The sequence below is a fragment of the Oncorhynchus masou genome, chromosome 9 (genome assembly GCF_036934945.1).
Source record: "Oncorhynchus masou masou isolate Uvic2021 chromosome 9, UVic_Omas_1.1, whole genome shotgun sequence".
Lineage (NCBI taxonomy): Eukaryota > Metazoa > Chordata > Actinopteri > Salmoniformes > Salmonidae > Oncorhynchus > Oncorhynchus masou.
In genome coordinates this window covers 79,782,191-79,802,309 of record NC_088220.1, presented here as the reverse complement: position 1 = coordinate 79,802,309, position 20,119 = coordinate 79,782,191, and the positions used below count along the sequence as shown (strand labels likewise).

Below are 20,119 nucleotides of genomic sequence, written 5' to 3'. Positions count from 1 at the left end.
TTCCCTGAGATCTGGATCTTCTTTGGAAAATCATTATTTTAGCATTTTTGGGGAATACTGCCAAATTACTTAGGTTTAAAAATAAGCTCAACTGGACACCTTAATGAGGCAGTGAATAAACTGAGAGAGAAAGCACGCAGGGCATTCTACGCCATTAAAAAACAAATTCAAATTGAAATAACTAATTTTATGTGTATTTGAACCAATTGCACATTATGGCAGCGAGGTGTGGGGTCCACTTGAAAAACGAGATTTCATCAAATGGAACAAACACCCCATTCGAACACTGCATGCAGAGTTATGTAAGATTCTCCTACATGTCCAGAGGAAAACTACAAACAATGCATGCAGGGCAGAATTAGGCCAATATCCACTAATAATAAAAACTAAAAAAAGAGCAATTAAGTTTTGGAAACATCTAAAATACAGTGACCCCCTCTCATATAATTACCAAGCCCTGCAATGCCAAGAGCTGAGCAAAGAAAAGAGTCCCCTCATCCAGCTGGTCCTGGGGCTGACTTCACAAACCTGTTCTACTAACACACTGAAGCCTCAGCACCAGAACATCAAAACAATCAGAATAAACCAAGTTACAACACAGTCAAAACAAAACTACATTGCTGATTGGGAAACACAAGCACAAAGCTAAATGCAGTGCTATCTGGCCCTAACGTACACAGTGGCTAACTATTTGACCATGTTTACTGATCAAAACCTAAGAAAAACCTTGACAAAGTACAGGCTCAGTGAGCACAGCCTTGCCATTGAGAAGGGGAGACAGAGGAAAACATGGCTCCCTGTAGAGGAAAGGCTGTGCAACCACTGCACAACAGCAGAACGTGAGACAGAGCTGCATTTCCTGACAAAATGTCAAAAACATAAAACAATTAGAGAGTGTAATTTCCCCAAATTTGAAACCCTTAAAGGTTTCTAAGACCTCTCTGATGAGAGTAGGCTACCCGTCCTTTTGGGGGAGGACGCAGAGAGCTGTGGGTTGGCAGTGCACTACATTGCTGCCTGCCATAAGATGAGGGACAGTGTCTGACAGACCAACCAACCTGCACATGTCCTCTACTGTATGCTTAATGTTTAATGTATGTTTATTGTTGTTATTGTTGTCTCGTTGACAATTTTGATTCTTATTATTTTCATATTGTAAATATCCAAACTTTGGCAATATGTACAGTCGTGGTCAAAAGTTGACAAATACACATTTTCACAGTCTGCTGCCTCAGTTTGTATGATGGCAATTTGCATATACTCCAGAATGTCATTAAGACACAGGTGTGAGTGTTGACGAGGACAAGGCTGAGAGATCACTCTGTCATGCTGACTGAGTTTGAATAAGAGACTGGAAGCTTCAAAAGGAGGGTGGTGCTTGGAATCATTCTTCTTCCTCTGTCAATCATGGTTACCTGCAAGGAAACATGTGCCGTCATCATTGCTTTGCACAAAAAGGGCTTCACAGGCAAGGATATTGCTGCCAGTAAGATTGCACCTAAAACAACCATTTATCAGATCATCAAGAACTTCAAGGATATTGGTTCAATTGTTGTGAAGAAGGCTTCAGGGTGCCCAAGAAAGTCCAGTAAGCACCAGGAACGTCTCCTAAAGTTGATTCAGCAGCGGGATCGGGGAACCACCAGTACAGAGCTTTCTCATGAATGGCAGCAGGCAGGTGTGAGTTGATCTGCACTAGAGGTCGACCGATTAATCAGAATGGCCTATTAATTTGGGCCGATTTCAAGTTTTCATAACAATCGGAAATTGGTATTTTTGGACACCGATTTGGACAAATTATTATTTATTTTTTTACACCTTTATTTAACTCGGCAAGTCAGTTAAGAACACATTCTTATTTCCAATGACGGCCTAGGAACGGTGGGTTAACTGCCTCGTTCAGGGGCAGAACGACAGATTTTTACCTTGTCAGCTCGGGGGATTCAATCTTGCAAACTTACAGTTAACTAGTTCAACGCTCTAACCACCTGATTACATTGCACTCCACGAGGAGCCTGCCAATTACGCAAATGCAGTAAGCCAAGGTAAGTTGCTAGCATTAAACTTATCTTATAAAAACAATCAATCAATCATAATCACTAGTTAACTACACATGGTTGATGATATTACTAGCTTATCTAGCGTGTCCTGCGTTGCATATAATCGATGCGGTGCGTATCGTTGCTCCAACGTGTACCTAACCATAAACATCACTGCGTTTCTTCAAATCAATACACAGAAGTATATATTTTTAAACTTGCATATTTAGCTAAAATAAATCCAGGTTAGCAGGCAATATTAACCAGGTGAAATTGTGTCACTTCTCTTGACTTCATTGCACGCAGATTCAGGGTATATGCAACAGTTTGGGCCGCCTGGCTCATTGCCAACTAATTTGCCAGAATTTTACATAATTATGACATAATATTGAAGGTTGTACAATGTAACAGGAATATTTAGACTTAGGGATGCCACCTGTTAGATAAAATACGGAACGGTTCTGTATTTCACTGAAAGAATAAATGTCTTGTTTTCGAGATAATAGTTACCCGGATTCGACCATATTAATGACCTAAGGCTCGTATTTCTGTGTGTTATTATGTTATAATTAAGTCTATGATTTGATAGAGCAGTCTGACTGAGCGGTGGTAGGCACCAACAGGCTCGTAAGCATTCATTCAAACAGCACTTTTGTGCTTTTGCCAGCAGCTGTTTATGACTTCAAGCCTATCAACTCCCGAGATCAGGCTGGTGTAACCGATGTGAAATGGCTAGCTAATTAGCAGGGTGCTCGCTAATAGCGTTTCAAACGTCACTCGTTCTGAGACTTGAAGTTGTTGTTCCCCTTGCTCTGCAAGGGCTTTGGCTTTTGTGGAGCGATGGGTAACGCTGCTTCGAGGGTGGAACTTGTGGTCAATCCTCAAGAGGTGTGTGGACAAACAAAAACCCACAAATTCTGACAAACACTAAGCATTGATTACGCAAGAATGGGCTGCCATCAGTCAGGCCCAGAAGTTAATTGACAGCATGCCAGGGCAGATTGAAGAGGTCTTGAAAAAGAAGGGTCAACACTGCAAATATTGACTCTTTGCATCAACTTCATGTAATTGTCAATAAAGCCTTTGACACTTATGAAATGCTTGTAATTATACTTCACTATTCCATAGTAACATCTGACAAAAACATCTAAAAGACACTGAGGTGTAAATTAATATTTGTGTCATTCTCAAAACTTTTGGCCATGACTGTACATTGTTACGTCGTGCCAAAAAAGCAAATTGAATTGAGGAGAGAGAGACCGACCGAGAGAGAGAGCGACCGAGAGAGAGAGAGAGACCGACCGAGAGAGAGAGAGAGAGAGAGACCGAGAGAGAGAGAGAGAGAGACCGACCGACCGAGAAAGAGACAGAGAGAGAGAAACCGACCGAGAGAGAGAGACCGACCGAGAGAGAGAGACCGAGAGAGAGAGAGACCGACCGACCGAGAAAGAGACTGAGAGAGAGAGAAACCGACCGAGAGAGAGAGACCGACCGAGAGAAGAGAGACCGACCGAGAGAGACCGACCAAGAGAGAGAGAGACCGACCGAGAGAGAGACCGACCGAGAGACAGAGACCGACCGAGAGACAGAGACCGACCGAGAGACAGAGACCGACCGAGAGACCGACCGAGAGAAGAGACCGAGAGAGACCGAGACCGACCGAGAGAGACCGACCGAGAGAGAGACCGACCGAGAGACAGAGACCGACCGAGAGACAGAGACCGACCGAGAGACAGAGACCGACCGAGAGAGAGACCGACCGAGAGAGAGACCGACCGAGAGAGAGACCGACCGAGAGAGAGACCGACCGAGAGAGAGACCGACCGAGAGAGAGACCGACCGAGAGACAGAGACCGACCGAGAGACAGAGACCGACCGAGAGACAGAGACCGACCGAGAGAGAGACCGATCGAGAGAGAGAGACCCGACCGACCGAGAGACAGAGACCGACCGAGAGAGAGAGACCGACCAGAGACCGACCGAGAGAGAGACCGACCGAGAGAGAGACCGACCGAGAGAGAGACCGACCGAGAGACCGACCGAGAGAGAGACCGACCCGACCGAGAGACAGAGACCGACCGAGAGAGAGACCGACCGAGAGACAGAGACCGACCGAGAGAGACCGACCGAGACCGAGAGAGAGAGACCGACCGAGAGAGAGACCGACCGAGAGAGAGAGACCGACCGAGAGAGAGAGACCGAGAGAGAGAGACCGACCGAGAGAGAGAGAGAGACCGACCGAGAGAGAGAGACCGAGAGAGAGACCGACCGAGAGAGAGAGACCGACCGAGAGAGAGACCGACCGAGAGAGAGACCGACCGAGAGAGAGACCGACCGAGAGACAGAGACCGACCGAGAGACAGAGACCGACCGAGAGACAGAGACCGACCGAGAGGCCGACGAGAGAGAGACCGAGAGAGAGACCGACCGAGAGACAGAGAGACCGAGAGAGACCGATCGAGAGAGAGACCGACCGAGAGAGAGACCGACCGAGAGAGACCGACCGAGAGAGAGACCGACCGAGAGACAGAGACCGACCCGACCGAGAGAGAGACCGACCGAGAGAGAGAGAGACCGACCGAGAGAGAGACCGACCGAGAGAGAGACCGACCGAGAGAGAGACCGACCGAGAGAGAGACCGACCAGAGAGAGAGAGACCGACCGAGAGAGAGACCGACCGAGAGAGAGAGACCGACCCCGAGAGAGAGAGAGACCGACCGAAGAGAGAGACCGAGACCGACCGACCGAGAGAGAGAGACCGACCGAGAGAGAGACCGAGAGACCGACCCGACCGAGAGAGAGAGAGACCGACCGAGAGACAGAGACCGAGAGAGAGACCGACCCGAGAGAGAGAGAGAGAGACGACCGACGAGAGAGAGACCGACCGACCGAGAGAGAGACCGACCGACCGAGAGAGACCGACCGACCGAGAGAGAGACCGACCAAGAGAGAGAGAGACCGACCGACCAAGAGAGACCGACCGAGAGAGACCGACCGAGAGAGAGACCGACCGAGAGAGAGACCGACCGAGAGAGACCGACCGAGAGAGAGACCGACCGAGAGACAGAGACCGACCGAGAGAGACCGAGAGACCGATCGAGAGAGACCGACCGAGAGAGAGACCGACCGACCGAGACAGAGACCGAGAGAGAGACGAGAGAGAGAGACCGACCAAGAGAAGACCGACCGAGAGAGAGAGACCGACCGAGAGAGAGACCGACCGAGAGAGACCGACCGAGAGAGAGACTGACCGACCGAGAGAGAGAGAGAGAGAGAGAGACCGACCGAGAGACAGAGACCGACCGAGAGACAGAGACCGAACGAGAGACAGAGACCGAACGAGAGACAGAGACCGACCGAGAGACCGACCGAGAGACAGAGACCGACCGAGAGACAGAGACCGACCCGACGACCGAGAGAGAGACCGACCGACAGAGAGAGACCGAGAGACCGCCGAGAGAGAGACCGAGAGAGAGAGACCGCCCGAGAGAGAGACCGACCGAGAGAGAGAGACCGCCCGACAGACCGAGAGAGAGAGACCGCCCCGACCGCCCGACAGAGAGAGAGAGAGACCGCCCGACAGAGAGAGAGAGACCGCCCGACAGAGACCGCCCGACAGAGAGAGACCGCCCGACAGAGAGAGAGAGACCGCCCGACAGAGAGAGAGAGACCGCCCGACAGAGAGAGAGAGAGACCGCCCGACAGAGAGAGAGAGACCGCCCGAGAGAGAGAGAGAGAGACCGCCCGACAGAGAGAGAGAGAGACCGACCGACAGAGAGAGAGAGACCGCCCGACAGAGAGAGAGACCGACCGACAGAGAGAGAGAGACCGCCCGACAGAGAGAGAGACCGCCCGAGAGAGAGAGAGACCGCCCGACAGAGAGAGAGAGACCGCCCGACAGAGAGAGAGACCGACCCGACAGAGAGAGAGAGACCGCCCCAGAGAGAGAGACCGACCGACAGAGAGAGACCGACCGACAGAGAGAGAGACCGCCCGACAGAGAGAGAGAGACCGCCCGAGAGAGACCGCCCGACAGAGAGAGAGAGAGAGACCGACCGACAGAGAGAGAGAGACCGACCGACAGAGAGAGAGAGAGAGACCGACCGAGAGAGAGAGAGAGAGAGAGACCGACAGAGAGAGAGAGAGAGACAGAGAGAGAGAGAGACCGAGAGAGACCGACCGAGAGAGAGAGACCGACCCAGAGAGAGACCGAGAGAGAGACCGACAGAGAGAGAGACCGACCGAGAGAGACCGAGAGAGAGAGACCCAGAGAGAGAGAGACCGACCGAGAGAGAGACCGACAGAGAGAGAGAGAGACCGAGAGAGAGAGACCGACAGAGAGAGAGAGAGACCGAGAGAGAGAGAGACCGACAGAGAGAGAGACCGACCGACAGAGAGAGACCGACCGAGAGAGAGAGACCGACCGAGAGAGAGAGAGACCGCCCGAGAGAGACCGAGAGAGAGAGACCGACCGAGAGAGAGACAGAGAGAGAGAGAGAGACCGACAGAGAGAGAGAGAGACCGCCCGAGAGAGAGAGAGACCGACAGAGAGAGAGAGACCGACAGAGAGAGAGACCGACCGACAGAGAGAGAGACCGACCGAGAGAGAGAGAGAGAGACCGACCAGAGAGAGAGAGACCGACCGAGAGAGAGACCGACCGAGAGAGAGAGAGACCGACCGAGAGAGAGACCGCCCGACAGAAAGAGAGAGAGACCGACCGAGAGAGAGAGACCGACCGAGAGAGAGAGAGACCGAGAGAGAGAGAGACCGAGAGAGACCGACCGACAGAGAGAGAGAGAGACCGACCGACAGAGAGAGAGAGAGACCGACCGAGAGAGAGAGAGACCGACCGAGAGAGAGAGAGACCGACCGAGAGAGAGAGAGAGACCGACCGAGAGAGAGAGACCGACAGAGAGAGAGAGACCGACAGAGAGAGAGAGAGACCGACCGACAGAGAGAGAGAGAGACCGACCGACAGAGAGAGAGAGAGACCGACCGACAGAGAGAGAGAGAGACCGACCGAGAGAGAGAGAGAGACCGACCGACAGAGAGAGAGAGAGACCGACCGACAGAGAGAGAGAGAGAGAGAGAGACCGACCGACAGAGAGAGAGAGAGAGACCGACAGAGAGAGAGAGACCGACCGAGAGAGAGAGAGACCGACCGACAGAGAGAGAGAGAGACCGACCGACAGAGAGAGAGAGAGACCGACCGACAGAGAGAGAGAGACCGACAGAGAGAGAGAGAGACCGACCAGAGAGAGAGAGACCGACCGACCGAGAGAGAGAGACCGACCGAGAGAGAGACTGACCGACCGAGAGAGAGACTGACCGACCGAGAGACAGACTGACCGACTGACCGAGAGACAGACTGACCGACTGACCGAGAGACAGACTGACCGACCGAGGGAGAAAGAGACTGCCCGACAGACTGACCGAGAGACAGAGACAGACTAACCGAGAGAGACACAGACAGAGAGACCGCCAGACCGACCGAGAGAGAGACCGCCCGACCGCCCGAGAGAGAGACCGCCAGACAGACAGAGACACAGACAGACAGACAGAGAGACAGACAGACAGAGACACAGACAGAGACAGAGAGAGACAGACCAGACAGAGAGAGACCTCCCTGCCCACGTCAGTACCTTCTTCTCTCTCCGAGCGTAAAGCAACAGGCTATCAATAACACCATGTTGACAGGAAACTTTGGCTGCTACCACCACATCAGTTGTTTTACATCAGAACACATCTGGCGACCATGTTGCTAAAACATAACACTCAGAGAGGAAACACAAATAGTTCGATCTGATTCAGACTATTCCACCCACCTACCAGCGCACACGCACACACAAGTAAGGGTGAGCCACAAGGCTGGGTCAACTGTTCTATTTTTAGCATTTTCATGAAGGTTTTTTCCAGGCTACGTCTGGCAATCACACGGGTTTGAGGAAGAGGAAATCACACTCCAAAACAAGCTGAGATGTTTGAAAAAACACACACAGTCCTTCACGGTGTGTGTAAGTGGTGGAGAGGAGTTAGACATCTCTTCCTGCTCTGATCTCATAGGGTAGTTGGCTACTGTAGAACACTGCTATTGTTCCTGTTGCAACACTCAACTCTACCAGGAATACAACTTGAGCAGTGGTGGGCCGTCAGGGCCAGCAAGGCCTTCTCTGCTGGCCTAAACATCATCAGAATATATATATTTTTTAAAATATATTTTCCCACAAATATGTATAAAATTATTCCCCAGAGTAAGAGTTACACTCTTCATTTCATAGCGTTCCTCTTGGTTGCACTGCTTCCAGCCCCAGGTTGAGATTTGGAGGGCTGGTCTTTATGTTAGATATTTTATCCAATCATATTCAGCCATCATGTGTTGCCAGGGGTCTAAAATCTGCCCTCAGGCCTTCAGAATCAAAAGTGCGGGCGCTTGTAGCTTAAAGTGAATGGAAATTCAAATTTAGTGTCAACCAATCAGCTTTAGAGTTGGCTATTTTACGCCTGCTGGCTGGCTCCAGTGTTACACAGGAGCCAGCTAGCAGGCGTAGTGCCTGCACGTCTTTTGATTGGATTACCAATATTGAGAGGCAGGTCCTATATGGGCAGGTCTCAGAACTAGGAAACTGAAATTAATTTGCGTACTACTAAGCTGTTTTTTCAACCCACAATGGCGGAAGGAGAAGATATCGATTTGGTCGAGGATATAATTATAACACCATTCTCAAGACAAACTTTTCAAGAAAAGTTAGACATTGTCAGGAGAGGTAGACGCCGACGCTACAAAGCCTGTCACAGGCGGGAAAGGGGTTCGTTCGCCACTTTCAATTATGGGCGCTATCAATGACTCACAGGCTCCGAGAAGCACTGCAAACTGTACTGCTGGGAATGCCTATTATTTGCAAGTGATCGATTTGGTGTTTGGAGCCACACTGGCTTTGCAAACCTGAGTTGTCTAACCAAGGCAGCAACGAGACACCAAAGTACAGCTGGGCACTTACAAACAATGGTGCTTTTGAAAACCTTTGGGGACACCCGAGTGGATCTACAGCTCAACGAACAAGCGCGCAGGGCAACGAAGCTGCACAATGAAAAGGTATTGTACTCTTCCCCTGCAATTCTCTGAATAAAAATGTCAATTTCAAGGTGACGCAACGCCTGGTTATACTGCGTTTCTGTCTAAATGTATAGTGTCTAGAGCCATGGCATCATAATGATGGTAATAAGAGGTGGATTAATTCGGGTGGGACTGTGTAGGACTTCACTGAAGGCCCAGGCCCCAGAACCACAGCACGCTACTGAACTTGAGACACCGCATGCAGAATTCTGCAAAAATATCCTCCGTGTACAACGTAGAATGCCAAATAATGCAGGCAGAGCAGAATTAGGCCGATACCCACTAATTATCAAAATCCAGAAAAGAGCCGTTAAATTCTACAACCACCTAAAAGGAAGCGATTCCCAAACCTTATAACAAAGCCATCACCTACAGAGAAATTAACCCGGAGAAGAGTCCCCTAAGCAAGCTGGTCCTGGGGCTCTGTTCACAAACACACCCCACAGAGTCCCAGGACAGCAACACAATTAGACCCAACCAAATCATAAGAAAACAAAAATATAATTATTTCCAATATGTCAAGTAATTAACAACAACAAAAAACAGAGCAAACTAGAATGCTATTTGTCCCTAAACAGAGAGTACATAGTGGCAGAATACCTGACCACTGTAACTGACTCCAAAAACATGAAGGAAAGCTTTGACTATGTACTGTGAGCATAGCCTTGCTATTGAGAGAGGCTGCCATAGCCGGTCTTCTCGAGAGCCAGGTCTGCCTATGTGCAGACTGCCCACACAATGAGGTGGAAACTGAGCTGCACTTCCTCACCTCCTGCCAAATGTATGACCATATTAGAGACACATATTTCCCTCAGACTACACAGACCCACAAAAAATTTGAAAACAAAATCAATTTTTGATCAACTCCCATATGTATTGGGTACAATACCACAGTGTCAAATCACAGCAGCAAGATTTGTGACCTGTTGCCACAAGAAAAGAGCAACCAATGAAGAATAAACACTGTAAAAATAAAATGTCTATTTATTTCCCCTTCCATACTTCCACACCTTCCCCTTACATAGCCAATAATATAACATTTGAAATGTCTATATTACTTAAAAACATTTGTGAGTGCAATGTTTTCTGTTAATTTATGATTGTTTACTGAACTTTTGTTTATGGCCAATTTCACTTGCTTTGGCAATGTAAACATATGTTCCCCAAGTCAATAAAGACCTTTGAATTGAATTGCGAGCGGAGAGAGAGCGAGAGGAGAAATGGAGAGAAAGAGAGAGATATGGTAGAGTGGGAGTTAGCGGGCTGAGAGCTAAGAGGTGAACAGTAAGTTTCACCCCCTATGTGTGAGTTTATGATAAACCCAATGCTGTGTTTAGTGCACTATGCCTCCATCCCTCTGTTTCCCTCCAGCCCTCTCACGGTTGCCCTCCAGCCCTCTCACGGTTGCCCTCCAGCCCTCTCACGGTTGCCCTCCAGCCCTCTCACGGTTGCCCTCCAGCCCTCTCACGGTTGCCCTCCAGCCCTCTCACGGTTGCCCTCCAGCCCTCTCACGGTTGCCCTCCAGCCCTCTCACGGTTGCCCTCCAGCCCTCTCACGGTTGCCCTCCAGCCCTCCCACGGTTGCCCTCCAGTCTTCCCACGGTTTCCCTCCAGTCTTCTCACGGTTTCCCTCCAGTCCTCCCACGGTTTCCCTCCAGTCCTCTCACGGTATTTTTCTTGTCTATATTGAATACATCATTTAAACATTCACAGTGTAGTTTGGTAAGACTATGTGAACCCTTAGGCTAATGAATTCTCCAAAAGCTAATTGGAGTCAGGAGTCAGCTAACCTGGAGTCCAATCAATGAGTCGAAATTGGAGATGTTGGTTAGAGCTGCCTTGCCCCATAAAAAACACAAACAAAATTTGAGTTTGCTATTCACAAGAAGCATTGCCTGATGTGAACCATGCCTTGAACAAAAGAGATCTCAGAAGACCTAAGATTAAGAATTGTTGACTTGCATAAAGCTGGAAAGTGTTACAAAAGTATCTCTAAAAGCCTTGATGTTCATCAGTCCATGGTAAGATAAATAGTCTATAAATGGAGAAAGTTCAGCACTGTTGCTACTCTCCCTAGGAGTGGCCGTCCTGCAAAGATGACTGTAAGAGCACAGTGCAGAATGCTCAATGAGGTTTAGAAGAATCCTAGTGTCAGATAAAGACTTAGACATCTCTGGAACATGCTAACATCTCTGTTGACGAGTCTATGATACATAAAACACTAATCAAGAACAGTAATCATGGGAGGACACCACGGAAGAAGCCACTGCTGTCCAAAAAGACATTGCTGCACATGTGAAGTTTGCAAAAGAGCACCTGGATGTTCCACAGCGCTACTGGAAAAATATTCTGTGGACATATGAAACTAAAGTTGTGTTGTTTGGAAGGAACACACAACACTATGTGTGGAGAGAAAAAAGGCACAGCAGACCAAAATCAAAACCTCATCCCAACTGTAAAGTATGGTGGAGGGAGCATCACAGTTTGGGGCTGCTTTGCTGCCTCAGGGCATGGACAGCTTACTATCATCAACAGAAAAATAAATTCCAAGACATTTTGTTGATCAAGTTGATCAGTTGATCAAGACATTTTGCAGAAGAATGTTAGGCTATCTTTTCGCCAATTGAAACGCAACAGAAGTTAGGTGATGCAACAGGACAACGACCCAAAATAAAGTAAATCAACAACAGAATGGCTTGAACAGAAGACATTACACCTTCTGGAGTGGCCCAGTCAGAGTCCTGACCTCAACTCTATTGAGATGCTGTGGCATGACCTCAATAGAGAAGTTCACACCAGACATCCCAACAATATTGTTGAACTGAAACAGTTTTGCAAAGAGGAATGGTCCAAAACTCCTCCTGACCGTTGTGCAGGTCTGATCCACAACTACAGAAAAGGTTTGGTAGAGATTATTGCTGCCAAAGGAGGGTCAACAGTTATTAAATCTCAAAGGTTCACATACTTTTCCCACCCTGCACTGTGAATGTTTACACAGTGTGTTCAATAAAGACATGAACAATTATAAATTGTTTGTGTGTTATTAGTTTAAGCAGACTGTGTTTGTCTATTGTTGTGACTTTTTATGAGCAATTTCTGCAGAAATCCAGGAAATTCTAAAGGGTTCACACACTTGTGGTTTACAGATACAGTGGGACGAACTTTGTCTCTGCACTCATCTTTTTAACACAGCCATTCCTACTTCCACAACACCTACACACTTCCCCACCTTCATCTGTGACAGTTGGTTCCACAGACAGATGACATGGCTGTTCCTCTCCCTCTCTGTAGTGTCTGTCAACCACCACTATTTATCAGTGCTCTGAAATATCAGCTCACCCTATTTTCAAAAAATGCTCCTGTCTGATAGGAAGGGGAAGTGTGTGTGTGTGTCACACGCTAGGGAGAGGCCTGGGAGAGCTGTAAATTTGTGTGAGGTGATGCCATGACAGCCACCAGGGAGAACTCCTGTCTCCTGTGTGTGTGTGTGTGTGTGTGTGTGTGTGTGTGTGTGTGTGTGTGTGTGTGTGTGTGTGTGTGTGTGTGTGTGTGTGTGTGTGTGTGTGTGTGTGTGTGTCACACGCTACTCCTGTCTCCTGTGTGTGTGTGTGTGTGTGTGTGTGTGTGTGTCACACGCTAGGGAGAGGCCTGGGAGAGCTGTAAATTTGTGTGAGGTGATGCCATGACAGCCACCAGGGAGAACTCCTGTCTCCTGTGTGTGTGTGACATGACATGTGACTAACGTTGTACTGTCTGGACCAGAAGAACTGTGTTTGTATGTGTATTGTGCCTAGGTCATGTCTATGTTGTTTTACATGACCAAGTGACCTGACCAGGTAACACGTCTCTCTAAGTACCACGGAGTAGATTGGAAATACTCATTTTATTACACAGTAGTAGCGACAATGGCTGCCCATGCAACCCACTCGCATAGTGGACAGGACAAAGGCCCTGGTTCAATGATATGCAGTCAACCCTTTTCCTCCCTTCCCTGAGCACTGTTTCCTACTTATTACCTCCACAATGATTATATTAGGCTACATAGTAGTGATTGCGGTTGAAATAGGGCTACTGTTGGCTGTAGAAAAACAAGACTACAAACTTAAATTGAGTTGTTGTGATGAGTTGACAGGCGCTGTTTTAAGAAACGGACTTTTCCAGATAGTCCTAGTTAGTGAAATAACTAGTTAGTAGCCACAGCCGGATATCATTTTCCCTGTCGCTTACTGACTGGCAAGTTGATTAGTTGCCACGATGTGTGTCCCTGCCAACCATGGGACAAATGAAAGACAGGCAGCTCAGAAGTTTTAACACTGCTAGTATATCCTGAGTAAAGCCACACTTTCCCAATGATAACAGTAAATCCGGTTACTCACAGCACACACAAGGCGTACGCCCCGTTAACACTTTCGCTGTCCCGAACCAGGAAACTCCCGTCTCGTCCCGCGCGGGCCAGCAGCTCCTCGGCAGCAGCTCGACTCAGGTCCCGGTGATACCACAACGGAGGCGCTAGCCCCAGCGGCGACACCCCGCCGCCACCGGCCATCGCAACAGCCCCAGAAAACACACGGTTTCCTGAGTTAAACAAGCTGAACGAGGCGATAAATCGACAAAGATTCGAGTGCGAGTAGTGTGAATCAGAGTTGGGAAACGCGAGAAACGTGAGAAGTTAATACTTCTCGGTGGTTCGTTTCTGACGCTTCCTCAGTTCCTGAAAGTCTGCCATAGAGGCTCCGCGGCGCTTCCCACGGAAATCATGGAGATGGAGCGAACCGGAGAGTGGGAGGCATTGCAGCTACTGCGACCTCAACTCTGTCCCTTTTGCTGATCATTTCAACCAAGACACAAGACTAGGCCTCACAAAAACATAAACGTCATTTTGTGTTGTGCATGTTTATGCAGCATAATGTTTATTAATATAGTACTAATTATTAGGAATTCACTTCATGTTTTTAGTGTTGCATTTTCTATGCGAAGTGTGAGTCCACCTAGTGGTCATAAAATAGCAGCGCTCCAACAGGACTGTGACTTAACACTTTTGTTTTGTTGTAAATGATTTTGTAAACCAAAAGCCTGATCCTTCAACCTATTCCTAAAGCTCAATTTAAATATGAATACGGGTATGCTGTTTTACACCATTCCACTCTCTACTTCACACACACACACACACACACGCACGCACGCACAACACACACACACACACACACACACACACACACACACACACACACACACACACACACACAGAGTGAGGTGAGTGTGTGTGACCTCAGAGAGAGGCTGTGTATTAATAGCCATATTGACCATGTCCATCTTTCTGCTATTTCTGGCTCTGTCATCAGACAGAGTGTGGTGTGTATGTGTGTGTTCTGTAAGTGTGTGTGGAGGCGACATGAGTGTGAGTGTGTTTATGTGCTCATGTGAGAGAGTGTGTGCTGCATCCTAGGTAGCAGGGGCTATGGCCTGGTAACCACAGGTAACAGGAGGCTAGCCACACCCTTAAGACAAACAGAAAAATAAAAGACGAGAACAGACTGTGCACACACACACACACACTGGGGATTGGAACCCCCTAATTACTGAGAACTGAAGCCGATTGGCCTCCCTCTCAGACTGGTCATGTGTTTTTGGTTCCCTGAAATATCCTAACATCCTAGACAGAGAGTAAGGTTCTGTTGGCAGTCTGAGTGCCAGGGAGGGACTCAAGCTAAACGCTGAACCCTTCTACGGTAGAGGAAAGAGAAGAGTGAAGGGAGAAGAGGACAGAATGAAGAGGGAGTGACGGTGAGGACTGAAGTACTTATTCCCCTATGTCTCTGGTCAGAAGTAGTGCACATGTGGAATAGGATTTGATTTGAGACATATAGTCACAGAGACAGTTAATGTGTGTAGGGAGACAAGGACACATAAAGCCATCCATGACATGAACATCTGTGGTTTTATTCAGAGCAGGACAACGCTAAATGACATTGTTGCCAGGAGGAGGAGTGAGACGGGGATAGCACGTTGCCAGGGGGCGTGGTTCAGGTAGTATTCCGCCACCTTCTCATTGGGGTTCTTCCCGGTGAACCACAGCTGCATGCAGCGGCCAGAAGACTTGGGCAGGTTGGTGTAGCTGTAGGAGTCAGACCAGATCTTCTCACACATTATCTGGGCTGTAGGGAAGATATCTGTCCACTTACGACAACTAGCCTCAGCAGGACAACGGTTACGGCCTGAGAGAGAGCGAGGAGAGGATGGAAGAGGGATAGAGTGGAGAGAAGAGAGGAGAAAGGGAGGAGAGGATGGAAGAGGGATAGAGTGGAGAGAAGAGAGGAGAAAGAGAGGAGAGGATGGAAGAGGGATAGAGTGGAGAGAAGAGAGGAGAAAGGGAGGAGAGGATGGAAGAGGGATAGAGTGGAGAGAAGAGAGGAGAAAGGGAGGAGAGGATGGAAGAGGGATAGAGTGGAGAGCAGAGAGGAGAAAGGGAGGAGAGGATGGAAGAGGGATAGGAGAGAGAGGATGGAAGAGGGATAGAGTGGAGAGAGAGGAGAAGGGATGGAGTGGAGAGAAGAGAGGAGATGGAAGAGGGATAGGGAGGAGAGGATGGAAGAGGGATGGAGAGAAGAGAGGAGAAAGGGAGGAGAGGATGGAAGAGGGAGTGGAGAGAAGAGAGGAGAAAGGGAGGAGAGGATGGAAGAGGGATAGATGGAGAGGAAGAGAAAGGGAGGAGAGGATGGAAGAGGGATAGTGGAGAGAAGGAGGAGAAAGGGAGAGAGGATGGAAGAGGGAGTGGAGAGAAGAGAGGAGAAAAGGGAGAGGATGGAAGAGGGATGGAGAGAAGAGAGGAGAAAGGGAGGAGAGGATGGAAGAGGGATAGAGTGGAGAGAAGAGGAGAAAGGGAGGAGAGGATGGAAGAAGGATAGAGTGGAGAGAAGAGAGGAGAAAGGGAGGAGAGACAGGGGTGGAGAGGATACGATGAAGAAACAATGTTTCATCACAATGTTTTATTTTGCATTTAAAGAAAATGTATGTTAGTGTGTGTGTGTGTGTGTGTGTGTGTGTGTGTGTGTGTGTGTGTGTGTGTGTGTGTGTGTGTGTGTGACGTACCTGTGGTCCAGTCCCAGCCGTAGTGCCAGTCCTGTTTGCAGGTGAAGTCATCCTTGCAGTCGTCCCACCAGCTATGGCAGTCCTCCTGACACAGAGGCACGTGTAGGATCCGCTCCTTACGCCAAGACTGGTCCACCTACACAATAAAAGTCATAGAATGTTGAGTCATTTGACATTGTAAAGTATATAATACATATAGAAACTAGCTATGGGGAAACTCCTTGATTTCCCTCCTCCATTTTTTTTGTGGTGCACATACTTTATTTTCGTGGTTGTGCCATGGCTGAGTCACCAAGGGGATTCAATTAAGCTAGTCTGGGTTGAACCGGCCTATGGCCTGTCACGTGGCTGGGCGAAGCCGATGCGCCTCGCTCAAGTTAAACAGTAATCTGCGCCGTTCGCTCTTGTTGTCGAGAAGGCAGCTTGATGCCTCGATCAGAAACATACAATCCCCTTGAATTTCATGACTACTTTTCATTTGTTATCAAAAGCAATCACTTTTGATGTGAAAACACAGAATGATGCTTATTAACCCTACTGAATCCTATGTATTAATCCTACTGAATCCTATTTATTAATCCTACTGAATCCTATGTATTAATCCTACTGAATCCTATGTATTAATCCTACTGAATCATATTTATTAATCCTACTGAATCCTATTTATGAATCCTACTGAATCCTATTTAGTAATCCTACTGAATCCTATTTAGTAATCCTACTGAATCCTATTTATTAATCCTACTGAATCATATTTAGTAATCCTACTGAATCCTATTTATGAATCCTACTGAATCCTATTTAGTAATCCTACTGAATCCTATTTAGTAATCCTACTGAATCCTATTTAGTAATCCTACTGAATCCTATTTAGTAATCCTACTGAATCCTGTTTATTAATCCTACTGAATCCTATTTATTAATCCTACTGAATCCTATTTAGTAATCCTACTGAATCCTATTTAGTAATCCTACTGAATCCTATTTAGTAATCCTATTGAATCCTATTTAGTAATCCTACTGAATCCTACTTAGTAATCCTACTGAATCCTATTTAGTAATCCTACTGAATCCTATTTAGTAATCCTATTGAATCCTATTTAGTAATCCTACTGAATCCTATTTAGTAATCCTACTGAATCCTACTCACGTGCGTAACCTAGGCCTACATCACTTTTATTTTGAGCCGACTTTTCAGTCAGCCAGAACGAGGTACCCGCATCACACCCGGGAGACAGCCCGGTTTCAAAACGAATGAAATCCCTTTTCACCTGACGGAAACCACACTTGCTCGGGCCAGTTTATTCAAATTCCCTCAATGCTGGGGGCCTTTGTCTAGTCTGGCCAACTGATAGATTATCTGCCTAGGATATGATCTATGCCTTTACCTGCTGTATCCAGGGCCCCAGGTGAGGTGAACACTCGTAGAAGCAGGTGTCCTGGGTGAAGTGTTTCTTGCATTTGGGGGTCATGACACCACAGTGATTCCAGTTAAAGTTGTAGAGGTAGGAGTTATCATCATGGGCCTCCGCACTGGTGTTAGCTGTACAACAGGCATTATCTTTCCATGGAGCACACTATAGGAGGAAAATAACATTATCCTTCCATGGAGCACACTACAGGAGGAAAATGTAATTATCCCTCCATGGAACACACAACAGGAGGAAAATGTAATTATCCCTCCATGGAGCACACAACAGGAGGAAAATGTAATTATCCCTCCATGGAGCACACAACAGGAGGAAAATAACAATATCCCTTCATGGAACACACTACAGGAGAAAAATGTAATTATCCCTCCATGGAGCACACTACAGGAGGAAAATAACAATATCCCTTCATGGAACACACTACAGGAGAAAAATGTAATTATCCCTCCATGGAGCACACTACAGGAGGAAATAACATTATCCCTTCATGGAACACACTACAGGAGGAAATAATATTATCCCTTCATGGAACACACTACAGGAGGAAATAACATTATCCCTTCATGGAACACACTACAGGAGGAAATAACATTATCCCTTCATGGAACACACTACAGGAGGAAATAATATTATCCCTTCATGGAACACACTACAGGAGAAAATAACATTATCCCTTCATGGAACACACTACAGGAGGAAAAGAACGATCATAGATAGATTCATTGTTAATTTACGCAGTTTTCCACCATTCCACTCACTCTACTTACACACACACACACACACACACACACACACACACACACACACACACACACACACACACACACACACACACACACACACACACACACACACACACACACACACACACACACACACACACACACACACACACACACACACACACACACACACCTGTTGATAGAGTTGTCCTTCGGCGCCAGGCTCTTTTTTGTGGTGTTTGGCATCCATACACATGTTGAGCTTTTCTAAAGACTGAGCCTGGTTGGCCAGGGAAAGCAGCAGGATCAATACCCACCACATGTCTCTACAGCTGGGTCGGTGGAGGAGAGAACACACAGATACTAACTACCCTTCTATCAACACACTGCATGGGTAAAGCACACACAAACACACACACAAACACACACACAGACACACACAGATACAGATACAGATACACACACACACACACGAACAGATGAACAACCCAGAAATCTGCTAAAAACACATTGAGAAAGATGTCTAACAGTTACCTGCTGGTCTGTTACAGGAGGAACATTTTAGTGTTGTATTAAACCTTTCCAACACACACATTCTTCACAAAGCATAGTCATCTTTATAATCTATCAATTTACTGTAAATCTCACACTCTCTCAAATGAACCAACATCTAGACATATGATAAGCATGAGCCAATTAGAATAATACAACAATGGATTCCCAATACCTTGTCAAATGTATTGGTGCAGAAGTCCTGTTTCAATCACCTAATCGTGATTTTGAGTCCTTTACAGGGCAGCTTCTGTAACCTCAGGTGTGTGTATGATCATATGTGTCCGAGGCTTGTGAGGAAACTCCCTGACATGCAACCACATGAGAATGGTCTCAACGGAGCAAAGTCTGCCTCTGTGTGTGTGTGTGTGTGTGTGTGTGTGTGTGTGTGTGTGTGTGTGGGGGGGGGGGGTATTGTGAGGTCTCTCTGCGAGGGAGGTTTCTCGTTATCTCAAACCAAGGTCTCAGCCTCGTCACTGTAAGATTCCATCCACCAGAAGTTTATGCACTGAATGTGTGAAAATGGCAGCATGACCTGATAGATTACTGCAGTAAAACTTCTAGAGACTTTAAAAAACATCATTCTTAAAGAGAACATGTCCTGTGACATATCTAACACAGGATGTTGCAGTTATCTGTCACAGTGTAACAGTGTTGCTAACGTCCCTATTCTCACTCCTACCTGGGCTCGAACCAGGGACCCTTCTTCACATATCAGCAACTGCCTCCCACGAAGCATTGTTACCCATCGCTCCACAAAAGTAGCGGCCCTTGCAGAGCAATGGAGACAACTACTTCAAGGTCTCAGAGCAAGTGATGTTACCAATTGAAACGCTATTAGCGCACACCACACTAATAGGCTGACCACACCACTCGCATCGCGTGCGTTGCAAAATTAATGTTGAAATCTATGTTATTCAATTATTGCACCCACACTGCTCGCACACGCCAACGAGCGTCTGCGTTGTCAAGGGATAAAATAGAAATCAGTTATATTTTTGACACAGATTGTGCTGCAAGTCCTGCCTCTCCCATCTCCTCATTGGTTTCTGGAAGCAGGTACCAACATGTCATCTCTTCATTGGTTTATAGAAGCAGGTACCAACATGTCATCTCCTCATTAGTTATACGCAAAGGGGGTGAGTGAAAGATGAACCAGGTCAGTGGCGGTAA

General features: G+C 47.5%; 2 protein-coding genes across 2 annotated transcripts in view; both read right to left on the bottom strand.

The window, feature by feature from the left end:
* Positions 1-13,950, bottom strand: part of LOC135546660 (phosphatidylinositol 3,4,5-trisphosphate 5-phosphatase 2A-like) — a 66,281-nt gene extending 52,331 nt beyond the window's left edge. Inside the window, exon 1 of the mRNA XM_064975258.1 lies at positions 13,530-13,950. Coding sequence (XP_064831330.1) covers positions 13,530-13,699 — 170 coding nt within the window. The 5' untranslated portion in view covers positions 13,700-13,950. The remainder of the gene's footprint in view (positions 1-13,529) is intronic.
* A 1,122-nt stretch (positions 13,951-15,072) lies between these two features.
* Positions 15,073-19,303, bottom strand: folr (folate receptor). Its single transcript, XM_064975257.1, has 5 exons — positions 19,122-19,303; positions 18,588-18,726; positions 17,631-17,819; positions 16,243-16,378; positions 15,073-15,368 (listed from the first exon to the last, which is right to left on the bottom strand). Exons 2-5 carry the CDS (start codon positions 18,714-18,716, stop codon positions 15,097-15,099), a joined length of 726 nt encoding a protein of 241 aa, XP_064831329.1. The 5' UTR covers positions 18,717-18,726; positions 19,122-19,303; the 3' UTR covers positions 15,073-15,096.
* Positions 19,304-20,119: the final 816 nt, after the last annotated feature.